Raw genomic sequence first — 18,269 nt, forward strand, 5'->3', positions numbered from 1 at the left:
CTTCCTCTCTTTGGAGGATGGCGGCACCAAAGTTCAGAGAGGACCTGGCTCTCCCCTCCGCAGTCAGTGTGGCTCCTTGTGGCGGCGGCAGCAGCAGCAGCAGCAGCAGCACTGGGAGGCTGCTCTGTTCTCTGTCACGTGTTGAATAAATTACATTTGGAGAGGGACGTCGACCGATCGGCCCCACACACTTCGCTCGCTCTCCAAACTGATCCCGAGTCCGGGGTGCGTGTTTTTTTTTTGTGGGTGTGTATTTGTGTGTGTGCGCGCGCGCGCGCTTGCGCGTGTGTGAGAGAGGGAGCGCTGCAGCGGCTGCGGCGGCGGCGACCAGACCAGACGGACGACGGGGAAGCGGACGGTCACGTCTCCGGAGGGACGCAAACAAAAGTTGTTGCCTCAAGTTGAACATTTTCTCCCCACTACTCGCAGCGCGTTTTAAGCGGAATCGCAGGGGGTGGGGGGAAAGGACGGACGCTGGACACCGGCAGCGAATCGCTTGTCTGAAACTGGAAGTGGCGGTCGGCGATCTGGGAGATCTTCTCAATCACTGGCGGATGACGTTTCGGCCCCTGATAATGTTGCGGATGGAACTTTCACTTTGGGCTTGATGAGGGATTACTGAGGAAGGATATCGTGGCGAGCCGGCTTTGTCTTATCCTATTGAACGCCACGGAGCAACAGATGAATGTGAGTACCCCATCATCGCGTGCCTCCCTCACTCCACATGCAGCCTTGATGTCTTGTCCATCACCCCCGGGTTTGTCCGTTACAGCTGTTTTCCATCAGTTCTGATTCCACTTCGCCCTACAGTAGCCTTTGTTTTGGAAAGACATTGGTGGAATAAATTAGTCATTTTCCCCTCGCTCATCTGAAACTTTTGCCTCGTTTCATGCAAACTTGATGGAACGCAAGCTGCGTTTAAAGTAGGCTGCTGCAAAAGAAGAAGAAGAAGAAATTCCCGTGCGTGTGATCTGCTGCTCTCCTCCGTTTTCGCCCCCAATCCTCGTTATTTTTTAAACATGCATGAATCCGCCGTCATTAGAAAGTAGCTAAATTCAGGCGCTGGAAGTTGTTCCAGCATCAATATTAAACGGCGGGTGGCTGGCTGCTGCGTTCCACATGCACCGAACGCGCTCAGCGTGCGCGCATACCTTCACGAGAACCCCCCCCCCCCCGCACCCCCCTTTTTTTAAACCCCACATGTCATGTCACACTTGCCCCACTCCCACCCTCCCCCCCTCCTCCCGGAGAGATTCTTTCCAAACTGGTCAACCTCTGGAGGTATTTTATTGTCGGCAGAGCCTTTTGTGCGTTCCCCTCTCACTCCGCCTGAGCGCACAGCCGAGTGATTATCCACATGTCGGCACCGTTATTGTGCGGGCAGACTTGTGTTCATTGACCGTGAATAGGTGTTCTATTCAGCCAATTAATAAATTCATTAAGGTCTCCGCTGGGTTCCATCACCGCGCGCACTCGTCGCCGGAGTGATGGATGGCACGGAGCAGCCGAGCAATTACGCAACCCCGCGATTAAAATAAAACTTCTGACACAAGAGCAGACTCCTCCTTTTTTCTTCTTCTCCTTTTATTCCTCCACCGGTTGCGGACGGAAGGCGGAGTCGTTTAAAGTTTGAATTGTGCCACATCTGTAGTTCCTGCGTGACGTTGTCGCTCTGTTAAGACGCAATCCAGGAAGCAAAGTTCATACCTAGCAACATTTACTGTACGTACAGAGATAGATAGATAGATAGATAGATAGATAGATAGATAGATAGATAGATAGGATACTTCTTTTAGCTTGCATATGATGTTGACAAAAGAATGAAAAACATATATATAACATAATTATAAGACATAATGTTTTTTTTTTGGAACGGCTGCATCAACACAGCCTGTAAAAGTTTTTTTTTGTTGTTGCTGTTTTGCATTTCTTTTTTTTATTTGTCACAGCTGCAGTCTGACTCATGTGGTGCATAGTCGGCAGCAGAGGATCTCAAATCCACGTGGATGATTCACCATCTATTCTAGATGATAAATTATTCAAATGATACACTATTAATAGAAGCTCTCCATCAAGGTATTACATTGTTGTTGTTGTTTTTTTGTTTTACATCTATGTAAGTTGTTAGTAGTGCAAAGATAAATTCCATTCTTTAGTGTAATGGCAAAAAGCATCTCCTCAAACTTTAACTTTACCCTGTAAAAATTTGTCATGGACCCAGTGCTGTCCTCGTGTTCGTGCACCGGATGAACTCTGACCCTGGTTGTAGTAATACTGTCCAAACACTTCTGGCACGCCGGCTACTGTAACGCGATGCACATCTGTTTTGAATGATGCAATGAGTTGTACGGCCAAGCCAATATCAGACGGTGTCATCTTCAAAGCCACAAGGTGTATGTTTCTTATCTGCAGCATCTTAGCCAAACAGCTGAACCAACCCATGCTGATATTGCTGTGGGAAAGAGATGATCCGTCTTGTCACGGAATCTCACAGAGCCTCGGCTTGTTCTCGAAACGGAGCCGCTGTGTTTTCCCAATACTCTGTTTGTTATGGCCAGGAAGCGTGTGTGTATCTGAAGCCTGTGATGACTTTTCCATGCAGAGGGACTGATGTTTCGCAGGCTAAGGCTGGCCATGAAAAAAAATACAAAAAATAAAGAAATAGAAGGGGCACTTGTGAGGCAATGATCTCGCAAACATTTGTAGCTTGTAAGTCTGTCATTCACATGTCCAGTCAATCTGCAGCTCTGTCTGTGGGCTCCGTTATTGCTCACTGAGCCTCAGGCAGCCTGGCATGTCTTCAAACCACAGAAGTTTTCATTGAGTTAACTGGGATCACAGTGTGGAATTAGCTCAATTTACAAGTCTGTGACTGCAGTTGTCTCTCTCTAGGCCTGTTGCGGCTGCAAAACATTCCGCTTTTGTTAATTGAAGTGACGCAATTAAGCTGCAGTTAAGCAGCAGTCGAGCTCCAGTTAAGAAGCAGTTAAGCTACAGTTTAAGAACTCTTTTCTAATTGGTATACTTAACATTTAATCCTACAGTATACATCCATTAAGGTTCCATGAGGAAATACCAAATTGTAACATTTGTAAATTTGGGATAAATAAAACATATAGTGGACAATGAGCAGTTGGCCTGCAATACACGTTGTGATGGAGATAAATGGTAAAACTTTGACTGCGAGATGTGTTGGAACTCCACACTGTTGTGATGTTCTGCAGTATCTTTTACAGCAACATTACATTCTTTTATTGAATGTAGGTGTTGACATACGGAGAGATTCAACAGTGGCTGCGCTGATGTTTTATCAGTTAAAAGTTGGCAAACTAAAAAGGTGAGGCATCTTCATCTGGATGTGAAAGAGACAGCAGAATTAAGTGTGTTTTTTCAGCTATCATAAAGTACGGATCCCTAATTTTATGGCACAACAAGTGGAAAGGTAGAAATACAACCCTGATGTTGCTGGGTGTTATTGCCAAAGAAGGATTTTGAGGCTGATTCCACAGCTAGCAGAGCGCTCAAAGTCGTGTTCATTGTTTTGAAACAAAAGGTTGCATTTGGCATGTAAAGCCCAGAAAGCCTTGGGTTCGCCTGACTTCTTTCACAGAGTTCAGCAGAAAGTGGGTCAATGCTTTAACTGTGGCTGACAATGAGGTGCACAATTTGTGATATGACTCACACCTGCTGGCTTTTAGGAATAGTAACCGTAGTTACATTCTGCGTTAAGGCAAGATTTAGTTTAAGGACAAATGGAATATTTGGGACACTTATTGGCACAATATTTGACTTCTTCGGAAACTGCAGCAGTGGAAATGCATTGTTTTAATACAACAAGCCCAGCCTGGTGTTCAATGTCCCTCCTCTGGGACCCCCTTGTGGCCACCTTGTTTTAGCACCGTGTCAAATATGCTGCAGGTCCAAAATAGCATTAGGATGCTGTAAACAAAAGGCTAAAAATACAGCTTCATTCTTTTGTAGATCAAGTTTTTAGAGTATTTAATCATACAAAAAAAAGACATAAAAACTCACCAAGACTCTGGAAAGAGTCTCATCCATGATTAAGATGCTTCACCACCCTTCACTAAAAACTATGGCAAATAAATTGAATAAATAAATGCAAAAAAAGACTGACAGCCTGACTCAGCAGAGGCAACCCACTGATACATACCAAGTTGTAGACCGTGTCAAACCTTCCATCACAACGTAGTGGCTACATTTGAATCAAAATTCTAAGCATTTTCGCACGTGTAGTATAAACCACAGTGAATTAAATTAATGAAAAGCCACGTAGGAGCTGGTTGGTCACAAGTCACATGGTTTTTGCAGGCAGAGTAGAGAGGCTCTTTTTTTTTATTTATTTATTTTATTTTTTTATTAAGGGTTTTTGTGGTGTTTAAAGTGGCCCGGCAGAATATGCATCTCTTCATAATTGCGATAATCGAATGGGCCATATGTCAACCGTAGCCGAGGAAAGTGGCTCATTTGAATGCATTTGAAGGCAGCACCTTTTGAGCAGTGTTTACGACATGCTGCCCTTACTTGGCTCCTAATGACAGGGAAGCACATCAGAACCCTTTGCTACGTTTATAATAATGTAATTATAATAACACAACCCACAATGCTCAGCACAGCAGGTTATGGGAGCAGGTTTAATCCAGCAACAACGTTTTAGCTCTGCTAGCTTTTTAGCTCTGCTGTGAAAATATTGTATATAATACAGCGGAGCCCCACACGCGAGTTCCATAATACATAGTTATCTCTTCAACATGAAGTTTCCTGAATTCAATATGAAGTTGTCTTTCATATCATGAACTATTCATCAAGATTATTTGAGGTGTATATTTCTGTTCTTGTTCCATCTGATGACACTGGAGTTTAAATTTACTACTTGCAATGCAGCCAGCCAACATTGTGTGCTTCAGACACATTGGGCTCACTTTAACGGCGCTCTCACGTTGTTGTGCAGTTCACAGTCGGTGTATTGAAGAATCAGCAGGCTGTAGATTTCTTTCTCTGGACGTTTAACAATTGGCCACTTACTCCCAGACTCAAAGATCGATGCCCGGGAGAGGATCAGTAACAGTATTTGCTATTTCCCTTGTTGTTGTATTTGGTGGTTGTTGGTACTTTAGCATGGTATTGTGTAATCCCTACACTGCGCCTGTTACATCTATTAAAAAACTGGCCTGCCACTGTATCTCGACCGGAGAATGCATTATTTAAGTTGTGGCCTTTGGACAGAGATTCTGGCCTTGAAAAACTATCCTTTGTAGTTTGGAGTGGGCTTTTTTTTAAAATGCATCCCCAGTGTTCAGTAAAGCACAGTATCAGTATTTTCTAAAGCTGTCGAGATTTCATGTTAGCCGATATGTGGTTATATTTTTCCAAGAACACCCGCCACATAACAACATACTGCTCCTGCCATTTGCAACTATGACAACAATTATGAGACCTTTGGCTAGCAGTGTCCATTCCTTTAGCAATTAATTTACCCTTAACTACCACAGTAGAACCAATGCGTAATTCCATTTTACAAACCCATCTATATGACTTATTGCACCATACCAAGTTTACGCTCAGTATAATTTAATCCAATTTATGAGGGTAAAGTTAGCATCTCTTGGCAGACTGACATTGGTAATGGAATCTGGAGGGTTTATGGCCGACTTCCAGCAGTGCTCAATTACAATGCTGCAGAGCCAGAAAAGGGTGAGAAGTAGACTGTGTGGAGCCCATCAACTCCACTGAACTGCTCCGTCATTCAAACATGCTGTCACCACCAGAGCTGATACAAATCTTCTGACTGTTCTTAGGGATGCGTAGCAGGGATTTTATTGCACACATGCACAACTTTTTTCGTTGCACTTGTTTCTCTGTATTAATCTCTGAAACCACCGGAGGGAGCCTCGCAAAGCCTTCACAAATCTAATTACTGACAAATCGAATTAAAAGTTTGCTTTACATATCTGCATATAATTCCTAAAAATCATCAATGTATTTATTTTTCAAACTCCACGAAGGCGTATCTAGGCAGAACCACTGGCAATAAGCCTATGAAAAGTGGAGGATTTCCTGTGTGTCAGACACTTTATTATTCCGCAATCTGGCAGCGGCAGTCTCGTTACTGTTTCCACATTCCTCCAAATTGTCTCGCAGTCTCAACCACTCATCCTCTGCTCCATTGTGGTTCCACTGAGACAGCATGGCTGTCAGTTTAAGAAGAATGTTGCATATATATTTTTTAAATACGATAAATAAAATATTCAATATTATATTACACTTGATACATTTTAACACTTGATTCTGTTGAAAATATATTTAACTGGTAGAGGGTTTAGTAGAGAGGTATTTAAAAGTTGCTGCATAATCTTAACATACTTATTAATATGCCGAACTTGGAATAGATGGAACATGTTACATTTTTAATTAAGGTTTTGCAGCCAAGAACTTCCAGGTCAGAGGTAGTTTTCTGTGGGCATGTTTCTTCAGTGAAAAACATTGCAGGTGTCTAAGGTGTGAAGTTTTGAGAGCTTTGAAATGCTTTTGGCAGTGATATAACCCGTTATAAAAAGAAAAGGTTGATTGATTGAAATATGCATACAGTACTTTAACAATGAAATATGTATTTTTTTTTAGTTTCTTTCCTCTTCCAATTTTATACATCTTCCCTTTTCTCTTTCTGTGCATTCAGGTTTGAAAAGGAGGAGCCAAAATGAAGACTGCTTCAAAAGGTGTTGGGGTGTCAATGATGGCCGCTGCGTGCAGTCAGGGATGCTGGAGCAAAAAGATTGTTCTAATAGTATATGTGGCCTTTGAGCTTTTAACAGTCTGCACACCCATGGTGCTGGGGACACTTGAGCTCCAGCTGGATGAAGAACAGCCCGCCGGCACAATTGTGGGTGACATCAGTGCTGGACTTCCTCCTGGCATCACAGCGTCCTTGTACTTTATCTCAGACCATGAAGGCACAGGTGTGAGCACAGATTTAGACATAAATGAAAGCACAGGAATCATAAAAACGGCCAAGGTTCTGGACAGAGAAGTTAGGGACAGGTACAACTTCATAGCAGTTACTATGACCGGTGTGACCGTTGAGGTTACCGTCAAAGTGAACGACATTAATGACCATGCCCCGATATTCCCACAAAAACAAGCCACCTTCAGAATCCCTGAGCAGACAGCCATCGGCACTAGGTTCCCCCTTGAACCAGCTGTCGATGCTGACCAGGGTCAGCTTACGACACAGGGTTACCTGATCAAAGACGGGAATGTCGGCCAGGCATTTACCTTGGAAACCAGGAGGGGAAGCAATGAGGTTCTCTATCTGGACTTGGTTGTCAATGCTGTTCTGGACAGAGAGAAAAGATCCACCTATACTTTATCCCTGGAAGCCTTTGATGGTGGTTCCCCTAAAAGGACGGATCAGATGACATTGTATATCACCGTGCAAGACATCAATGACAACGCTCCTGTTTTTAACCAGAGTCGCTACCATGCCGTAATATCTGAGAACCTCCAGCCGGGAAGCAACATCCTGCAGGTATTTGCCACGGATGCTGATCAAGGGGACAACGGGCTGGTGCTGTACGAGCTGAACAGGCGACAAAGTGACGCGGATTGTTACTTCGTCATCGACTCCCGCACGGGTGTAATCACACTCAACAAGCCGCTAGACTTTGAGATGAGGAGAGTCCATGAGTTGGTTGTGCAGGCAAAGGACAACGCCACCCATCCAGAGGTCACCAACGCTTTTGTCACCATCCATGTCAGGGACTACAACGACAACCAGCCAACCATGACCATCATCTTTCTGAGTGAGGATGGATCTCCCAGAATCTCAGAAGGAGCCCAGCCGGGTCAATATGTAGCCAGGATCTCTGTCACCGACCCAGACTACGGCGAGTACGCCAACGTTAATGTGTCACTAGAGGGAGGCGATGGAAAATTTGCCTTGACCACTAAAGACAGTATCATCTATCTCATCTGTGTGGACAAGATTCTGGACAGGGAGGAGAGGGACACCTACGACCTGCGGGTGATGGCGACTGACTCAGGTACCCCTCCCCTCAGGGCCGAGTCGTCCTTTGTTATCCAGGTGACCGACGTCAATGACAACCCTCCTCATTTTGACCAGCCTGTCTATCGACAAGTCATTCCTGAAGTGGTGTTTCCAGGGAGCTTTGTGTTGCAGGTGACAGCCAGGGACAAAGACCAAGGCCCAAACGGGGACATAAACTACAGCATACTGCAAAACCAAGGTGCTTACTCCAACTGGTTTAGTATAGACTCTGTCACAGGGATTATCACCACTCTCTCACAGTTGGATTATGAGAAAAACACCAATCCCACTATAACTGTGGTGGCGACAGATGGGGGAAAACCGCCCTTGTCCTCCACCGCCGTTGTTAACATCGTGCTTCAGGATATAAATGACAATGAGCCCACTTTTGAGAGAAACTTCTACAACGTGTCCATCAAGGAGAACACACCGACAGGGACCTGCATTCTTGAGGTAGGACATTCAACTCAACCTTTTTTTCTTAAAATCTCTCCTTAAAAGATTTATCATTTGGTTCACTTTTGGAACAACCGCATTTCAGCGCAGAGTCAATACAAGCGTCTGAACCCAACTCAGAGGCAGTTGTGGGAAATTTGTCTAAATTTGTTGCCTCTTTTCTCTCCTTTATGAAGAGTTATTTTTTTATGTTTGAAGATGTTTAGATTGGATTGCCTTAGTGAGGATTTACCTGCTGTTTTAGGCCAAGATGATCTCGGCCTTGGCTGTCCTTTGCTTCACATTGTAAAGGTTTCCAGGGTAACAGAGTCAGCGCAAAGTCCTCTGTCACCGCCGGCACAAAAGGAGTTTTGAACATTTCCACAGGCAGAGACAAATTCAGGGCTTTATCCGAAGAAAAAGGCACCTTAATTAGTCTTGTTAAGCATGAGGAAAAAAAAGCCTGTAGATGACAAGATGACTTCAGAAAAAATTAAATCACCAAGGTTTATTCTTTTAGCACGCTATTCTCTTCTGTCCCCGTTATTGAAAAGGCAGAGACTCTGAAGAGGTAAAGTCATGAGGGTTCAAATCTTAAAACGATCAGCTTTCATGCAAATTTGTCCTCGTAAGAAATTGCAGTAGTGTAGCCTGGATCAAGGAGTTGGACAGTGGTTGCTGTCTGACAAAGGGCCCAGCAGATGGGATCTTGGCTCGGGTTGTGGCCTAGGGAGAAGTAGAAAGGAGTCACGAGCCTAACCACAACTTCTGGCCTTCTGTCAGAAATAGAACCTTCTTTTTTTTTTTTCAAAAGGTCCCCTAATTATAAATCACTGGGATCACAAAGATGAGGTGAAATGAAAATATTGTGGAATTGATTAGGAAACCTAAAAAAAAGACTCAAAGAATAGTTCCAAATGTATGTTTTGGAAAAATGAAGAGATCCTCTCATCATTCTTTCCAGTGCGGCTTACCGTTTGTTTTCAATATAAATACCTGAAAATCTGTATTGTATTTCTTTTTATATAAAAAGGGGACAGTCAGACCTTTTCCCCCCTCCTTCCTGAAAACATCGCTACCAGTTCTCAGACTACTCTTAAAGTACGACCACTCAGGTCGGGGTCCTTGTAAAGCCAAAGCGTGAAGTGGCTGTTTAAAGCCACCGCTCTCTAACCTCCCCTCAGAGGCTGCCTGGATTTGGTGCAGACGTTTGTTTGGCGGCCTCCGTGAGAACAGACTGCTCTTACTCAGGGTGCCAGCCCCACATCCAAACACCCCAGCAAGACTTCCGATGTCTGCCTTTCTCTATCTGCACACACACAGTTCCATTTTTCATACGCAGCACCAGCCAAACAATGATATTCAATTATTAATTGAAACATTTGAAATGGTCTGACATTGTGTTTACTCTCTGGTCACTGGGGTTGAATTCAGGACTGTTAAAATGCAGTCTGCCTTCAGTCTTGCCGACTACTTTTACCTCTGGTATTAGGTATTTCTCCACAACTTTACTCAATAGGTCACTTCAGCATAGGTCAATAGATAAAAGTATACCTTAAAATAAGGATGTAGGCTTATTAAGAGCTATCACTCTTTGGCATGCATGATTTAGTGCATAGAAAATGGGTCATCCAGTGGAGTGGAAATCAAATACAACTTTTTTTTAACTTTTTTTTTTTTTAATAAAACCACAAGCTGTATTGTGGAACATATTTTATGAGCCATTACTAATTCTGTTCGACCGTAATAGGTTTCAGACTGGATCCAATTTTTAGAGGCTTTTTGGACAGCGTCAAAGTGAAATACACAAAGCAGTAAAAACACAGATGTATGGCCATAAATAAATGTTGATTCCAAAAAGAGCTTACATTTATTTCATTGATTTATGCCATGAATAGTGTTATTTTACATTATTTTATGAGACCATTTAACATTGCATTATGAACATGCATTCACTGAAGAAGTTCTGAAATATGCTACTTTACCACAGTACATCTTATTGAAATTCAAATCTTGAAGTAACAAGACAGATCAAACAGTAACTTTAATCCCAGTACAGCCCAGCCAGCTTCTCATAGTTTATCTTAGTGTTATTTAGCTCTTTTAAAAATGAATAATTTCAGTTGCTCATGCTGTGATTTGTTGTGTTCCACTTGGTTTGGAGCTCAAAAGCAGTCCCTCCGTCTGCACTGGGTGGTTGTTCTGGCTCCAACCGAAAAACGAGAGCAGGTCTCCAGGCAGCTGATGGGGGAAATGAGCTCTGACAAGAGCGAGTGCGAGTGGCGGAGGTGACACAAGCAGGGGGGCTTCCTCGTCTGTCGTGGGTCTGGCCCTCTCCAAGTCCTTATCTGATCTCACTTCATATCCCGTTAGCTGCATGCGAGTATTGGCCAGCATCAATTTTTTAAAAGCACCTCCAATTTCAGGCCAAAATAGAACCCTTGTCATCACTAAAGGCCCCTCAACACCATTGATGGAACGCTGATTGCTGCGAGGCAGGGAGCACAATTAGCCGTTTTTCCTTTTTGGAGTTGCAACACAGTCTTTTTTTTCTCCTCTTCACCGCCTGAATTGGGCAACTGCAGCAGCTTTATAACCAACCACTTCAACCCAAAGGAAAGAAATCTGTGAAATTCCAAAGGATTGTTACGCTTTTGTCTGAAGTTCAGTAGTACGAAGTTGGCAGATGCTGAGCCTATAAAAGTAACATGCCACTCAGACACGTTCATTCCTTACTTTTTTTTTTAAGTAGCCTCGTTAAAAGAGGTATCTCAGTGAAGTGGCCCGCTGTACCTCTCCTTCGTTCCCGCTGACATAAAAGCAATCAGTCTACGGGGAGGGAGAGCGCTCATAATTGCACCGAGGGAAACGTGCGCATGATTGAAAGGCTCTCTTTTTTTGTTCACACAAGCTCCTTCACAGTTTCCAAATTCTTTTCGTACTGTGGCAGCCGGCTATGAATAACATCCTGGCAGATGCAGCGAAAATGTACTCTATCCACTTGAGCCAACATGCCCCTAAGCTGAATTGTCTAATGGAAAGCAAGGTAAATGAGCTGGTGTGGCGTAATAATTATTTTATTACTGATTTGTGAATTACAATTCGTCTAGGGACTCTAATGGACCTCCATCAGTGTTCAAGTGTATCTAGCTTTTTACAGACACTGCCTTTATTCCACGGTGGATGAGAATATCCACAACACATTAAAATCTATACTCAACTGAATTAATTAAGAATTGACCCTCTGATAATAAAAAAAAAGAATAAATAAATACAAATTAAAGATGGCTGTGGCAAGAGGAACTCTTGTTGCAAGCTTGTTCAATTAAAAATCTGTATGTTTCATTGCAAATTTTAAACATTCATTTATATAATTATATTTATGCTGTGCCTTTCCTTCTTTTAGCTGCCATCAGTTGCTGGTATGCTGCAGTGACTCAGTTTGACTCAAACTGCAAATGCAATGATTTAGTGACTGAAAGGCGTAACCAATTTTCGACATCCACAAGTTTTTCAGCTTGGAAACTCTGCTGTGATGAAAATGAAACAAACTCAAAGCCCTGGTTGAGTGGACTCGCATTTTGACGCGCAAACCTTACCATTAATTCCAGTACCATCATTTATTTGGACATGTTCCCTTGTCATTTTTCATACCCAACCTGTTTGCCAGTGAGATTGGTTTAGCTTGAGGCTAACTGATTCTCCTTTTGGACCTCTCTGTATTTTTTTCTCTCTCTCCTATTAACGGCGGAGTGCCACTGTGGCTCTGCAATATAACACTATTGTCCGGGAATGGTGAAATAGCAGGAAACTGGATGTGCTACTTAATGCGTTACCAAATGTAATACTTCCTTGAACACTTACCCCTTGGCCGGGTAGGGGCACTGAAGTGAACATAAACACTGATGTACATCTGGTTGGAACGTGGGTGTTCAGGTCAAAGTTGCTGTGTTTTCTTTTTTTTATTGTTTTTTTTTTTCACTTTGCTCTTCTATTTTGCTTAGTTTTTCAGTGAATCGCTTGCCTCTGCCTAGCAGCAAGGAAAGTGGAGAAATTTGTGGCAGGAAAAATGAAGTTTTTGTCATCACCTCCTAAATACACAGAAAGTTTAAATCATGTACTGAGGTCACGCTCAAAAGTAGTGTTCAGATTGTAAGTTGTAACTAAGTAAGTACGTTAGTATTCACTTGTGTGGAGATACAACTTTGGTTAAATAGCAGAACAACCAGGTGGATTCACATTTCTTTCAAGACAAACGTGTTATAAACAAAACCTGTTTATTTTAACAAATGCGATGATTAGAAAGCTTTCATTTTACCATTGTTGAGATGTAAACAATATGCAAGACATTGAAAATGTCTTATTTTTACCCACTGTGGGAACAGTTATTATAACAATACTGTGTGACATTCAGCAAGTGCCGAAGTGTACTGCAGCATTTTTCCTTTGATTGACACTCATCCCACATGTCATAGATATGAATGAATTTTAATGACAGTTGGTAAAACCAGGTTAGCTCAGCTATTTTGCTTGGTAAATTTAATAGAGTGTGCACCAGTGATTTGTATCAGGAACATGTGCTCGGAATATGTGCTTCCTTTTTCATTTTCTCCTGTGCATTCATTTTTAAAGAGCTTCAAGACTCTTTCTGTAATTGGTGTAGCTACCTGCCGGAGATGCTGGCGTAGGAGGTTTTTTTTGGGGGGGGGCACCATGTGGTGAGCCAAGCTGAGCCCGACACGTCTTGGGTGACTCTGCGGGTCAGCGGAGGCGGCGATGTGCCACGTTGGATGTTGGCTGCGAGGCAAAACTCTGCCGAAGATGAAAGTCTGCTGGAGGGGTTTCCTGTCCACATCTGTCTGGAGAGGAAGTCGGGGCTTGTGCGGCTCTCCTGTGGGACAACAAATTTCATTAGCGCAGGAGTGTCTGCTGCAGGTGAGCCGAGTTCCAGTGGAAGGATGTGAAGTCACGGTAATGAGGGAGGCGGGGGGGGCCTGAGACGGAAAACAATGGAGAACCTCCGGAGAGACACTTGGTTGCCGGCAGCTGTGACACAACTGGAACTCAGCAGCTGGTTCGAGGCGTTAAATTCGTCCTTTAGCATCTATCATGTGAATCTGAGAGGTGGGACCTCCTGCGCCCTTCCCGTCCCTTTGGTCTCCCTTGACTCATCCACCCCGTCCGTCCAGACGTCTTATCTCTCCCCACTTCCTCTTTCCCACACCGCTGCGTTCCCCTCCTTGTGATCCGGTTTCACATCGCGCAGTCCCCCTCGTTTCCCTCCGGAGCGGTTACACGTCCATCGGAGCAGGTGAGCGCCGCACGTCCTCTGCCTGGGGACGCAGAGGCCTCCCAGAAGCGATGGGAACGCACTTGTGGGTGGCTCGCTCAAGTTGAGGCCTAGGATTAACCAATTTGATGATGTAGGCGCAGAATGACTAACAGAGTGAAGTCAGCCGTGCACGTGCGTCTTGCCTCTGCGGTCACCTTTTAAGAGCTCAGACTGAAGAGGAGGAACAGAATCTTGACCTCTCCTAAGTGGGGACAGCTATTCACGCTGCCCGGTATCTCCATTGAGACAATTGGACGTGGCTGAGTGCGAAGCATAGGCGGGTATGAGACAAGGGCTTGCTGTGATTAGGTATGCCAGGCCGTCTGTTGTCACAGTCCGTGGTCTCCCCCTTGCACATGTGCAAAGGCAGTTGGCGGCGCCAAACAAGCCGGGCACCAGGAAGCATCATCTGCTGGTGATATTCATTGTGTTCCAAGGCAAATCTGTGTTAAATCATCCATCCAGTCCCCTGCTGTCCCTACGAAGCCACCAGACTGGAAAGCAGACGCTGAGTGACGGCCTGCCAGGTAACAGAAATCAGTAAGCGGGGAAGTGGATCGCAGAAGCAAGCCGGGACGAGACAGTTGTCACAGTGCCGTGCATTGTTTCCTTTGTCTACATTCTCAAAAAAGCCCGCAGCATAAACAACCCGAGACCTTACCCGTCAAACAAACTAAAACTTTAGCATTGCTTTCACGTCGGCTTCAAAGTGAAGTAGGAATTAAAAAAATAAAATGCTTATATTCTACCTGCTTATATTTCCATTAAGTGCCACAGATCAGACATGATTTCCTGTTATTGCCAGTTTTGTCTGCATCCTTTTTTTGCCGTCTGGCAAATGGTCTAAATAATTAGCGATAAGTTATAATTTTTATTTAATTACTGGAACTGTAGTCAGTCAGAGAGGAGAGTTGCCAAGCATTTTTCTGGTGCTTGTTCTGTTCGGTAATTGTGAGTTTATTTTCCAAGTCTTTCAAGCGGGAGCAAGAAAAAGAAAGAAAGAAAAAAAGATGGCAGCAGGGAGAATGAAAAAAGAGTTTTTTTTGGGGGGGGTGAGGCGCTCCACTTTTATATTGTGGTTTCCCAACATTGTCTGTCTTGGCTTCAGACAGAGAGGCACCCAGGATTGCTCTAACCAGACTCCCAGTCTGTGTGTACTGATGCTCCATGGTGGTCCTCCCACACGCTGTTGGTTTGCATATCTTGAAGCCTTTGCCACATCTACCAGAAATACCCAGTGTGTTGCAAGGACATCTGCTACGACTTAAACTGCGAGCAGGAGATAAGGTGTTATTAATTTTAATAAGGAGACAAATGCTTTGGCGTAGGGATGAGTACTGCCAGGTGATTTAAAGATGGAACTCATTATGGTGGAGGTGCATACCTCATCAATAATAATCTCATTTTGTCCGGCGCTTTTTTTTCCCGAGGTTGTTTTAAATCGTAGCTTGCTGCTTCGCCTCACCAACGTGTTGAAAAGCCAAATCTTTGTTTAGATTACTCTGCATAGCGTGGCGCTGCGCGGAGCCTGGAGGCAAAGTAAAAAGCAGTGGGACTCTGTTGTAATTAGGCCGAGCTGGTATGCAGGAGACGTGTGATGTGGTATCAGAAGAGCGCCATCGACGGGAGGGCGTGTGCACGCGGTTCATGATGCAGACGGACGGTGGAGTGGAACGGTTCAACGGTTGTCCAGACTTCCTCACGGATCTGTTCCAGGATGCATCTAGTTAAAGAATAAAAAAAAAAACAACAAAAAAACAAAAACTGTTTATTATTGTAAGTGGTTACTTTGAAAAAACAAAAACAAAACTCATTCGTGCTCTTCAGTATTGTGCACCGTATTTCTTTTGTTTTATGTTGGATATGAAGCCAATCAACCCACTGCTATGTCTCTGAGTACAATTGGACTAATGTTATTGTGTATTTACTGTAATTGCCATGTGGCAATTGCACAAAGGCTCGTTTTGGTTTTTCAATCAAAACTGATTTCCCCCTCGGAGGGTGCGTGCGTAAACTTTACGGTCAACTGCTCGGGAAAAGTGCACGTTTTCAGGAACGTCAACTCACCTCAGAAATCAACGCAGACATTCGGTGCGGTAGCCCAGACAATAGAGAAACAAGTCGCTGCGGCAACAGGACATCTGGTTTCAGAAGCTGAACCCCAGTCAATGCTGACCACGTCTTCATCATTGCTATAGAAATGATGCACATTACATTTCATCAGATCCCCCAAGCAACTACAAAAGCGTCAAATCCCAGGTGTGGGAGGCCATTTGTCCCGCCTTTAATCCAAATAACCTTGACATTGCTTGTTTTTCCAGTGCTCATCTCCAGACAGGCGACTGTTTGAAGTCTATTTATGCATGTATGTTCTATCTTCTAGTTGCAGGGAGACATATGTTCTCGTCACTTTCATGTCTTATGCTGGTACGCACTTTGAATCTTACCCCTAAATTCTTCGGGGACGTGCTGATGTAAATTATCATGGTTTGCAATGTGGTTTTAGAAAAGTACCTGAATCACGTGGAGCCAGTCGAGTTCTGACTGCCCACAAGTGATTGTGGGGATTAAAATATCAGATTATTGGAAGTAGCACTTCCAATAAAAAGAAAAAAAACAGAAAAAAGCATTTTTGCTGGTTGTTGTGAATCTAAGGTGACACAAGAAGAGTCCATGAGTGCCTCCTGGATTGCTCTGTTCTTCCCTCCATCCATGCTTATTACATTGTACAAGGTACAAATTAGGGCTGCAACGATTAGTCGACCTAATCGATTACATCAACAACATAAATTTGCTGGATGATAAAATAACAGTGTTGGACTTTGTTGGATTTGATGGGAAGAAGATCATTCTGTGACATCTTTGACGAATTAAACCTTCCTCGTCCTTCGAGACTCGAGCTGTCACACATTCATCATGCATCGTGAACACGCATCGCCTGTCGTCTCGATGATTCCAGTCCCCTGACAGGTCGGCCGGCATGGCGAATGCATATCGAATGTCGTCATCACAAGCGGAACAAAAGCTTTGATTAAAAAATAAACGCTGTTTTGAACCCAGGGGAGCCACGCCGTGATGGAGTTGATTTTGACTTTTCCAACCGATAGAAAAACAGAATGTTTGATAAGAAACTGAAGTTGCCAACTGAAGTTGGAGCCTCCTATTTATTGTGCTCCAGCATAGGTATTGCCTCGTGGTAAAAAAGCTCTCTTCAAAGACATGTCTTCAGGTAAAGTTCGCAGTACGTCTTTGTATCCACATTTGTATTGGCTTCATGTCACGGCAGCATGTGTGTTTCATTTAGCAACTTCCAACTGACTTCTGGGTTGTTGCTGCCAGTGTCACTGAAGGACACCACAGAGTAATTAAGTAACGAGAGAAGGAGGTTGTGACATAATACAAACACATTTCAGTTGTGCCTCTAGGAAAATTCAAAATAAAGCAGCTGCTGTGTCTTTAACAAAGAACAAATGTTACTATGTAGATTGGTCGTAATTGGTGGAAAATATGTAATGACCGTATTAGTTAACCTCGAAGTGTGGAAGTGATTGACAAAAGAGAGGAAAAGGTAGATACCGCCAACAAGTTTTGTGAGAATAGTTTTGTTTCACTGTCTCATCAGTAATCATTCAGAATCTCTACTGTCTGCAAAGGTACTCCTAAGAAATACTGAATAATAGAAAAGAAAAAATTGTTCTGCTGACCGAAAGAAAATACACTTTCTTTCACAATTACTCACAAAACCAGACCGAGGATCCACCCAATTATATTGAACAGAAATGTATAATGAATTAGATGAAAAGATCTGACATCCATGCACTGGCACCCAATGCCCTCACTCTTACGTCAGTAATTGACAGAATGAATCCGAATTGTGCTCAGAAAAGTAACAAGGTTCCCTTTTGGTTTGAAATCTCTGACACAGTCCTGTCCTGCCCCTCTACCATTCATTATTTATGACTCACCTTCTTTTGCTTTGTTTCACCTCAGGTCTCTTAATTCTACGCTCTGAAAAGTTGATGGTGGACATGATTTTTTTTTTTTTATCCTCCCATTGCCATTAATTCATCACAAAAATATTGTCCTGTCTAAGTGAAATGAGTTGTATGCGGGTACACTTTTTATCAACAGCGCTCTGTATTTTATGACGCTGCAGTTCAAAGGTAATGTGGAGTTTTCCATAAACTCCCTGCTTGATTTGTGCCTTTATGAATGGAGTGCTTTCTTAGGGAGGCTCCTCACAACCTTTTCCCTTCCTACAGTTCTGTAAATGGCCTGTAAACAGGCTGTTTAGGTATGAAGTCACCCCTGGACCTGTTCCTTCCGTCCTATATCCATAACAGCGGCACACAAATGGTCGGTGAATGTTTTTGCAGGGGGGGAAAGACTACTCCACTCACAGATTAGAGAGAGATTTCTAAAAAAAAAAAAAAAAAAAGA

At 43.5% G+C, this 18,269-nt stretch overlaps 1 protein-coding gene across 1 annotated transcript in view; it reads left to right on the plus strand.

Moving 5' to 3' along the window:
- The first annotated feature begins 233 nt into the window (after positions 1 to 233).
- The window catches only part of LOC142895608 (protocadherin-16-like), a 76,173-nt gene continuing 58,137 nt past the window's right edge, over positions 234 to 18,269 (plus strand). The window contains exons 1-2 of the mRNA XM_076036800.1: positions 234 to 687; positions 6,695 to 8,515. Coding sequence (XP_075892915.1) covers positions 6,716 to 8,515 — 1,800 coding nt within the window. The 5' untranslated portion in view covers positions 234 to 687; positions 6,695 to 6,715. The remainder of the gene's footprint in view (positions 688 to 6,694; positions 8,516 to 18,269) is intronic.

The sequence above is a fragment of the Nelusetta ayraudi genome, unplaced genomic scaffold, assembly GCF_046127955.1.
Source record: "Nelusetta ayraudi isolate G7.1 ecotype Tasmania unplaced genomic scaffold, CSIRO-AGI_Nayr_v1 ptg000048l, whole genome shotgun sequence".
NCBI classification, from domain to species: Eukaryota; Metazoa; Chordata; class Actinopteri; order Tetraodontiformes; family Monacanthidae; genus Nelusetta; species Nelusetta ayraudi.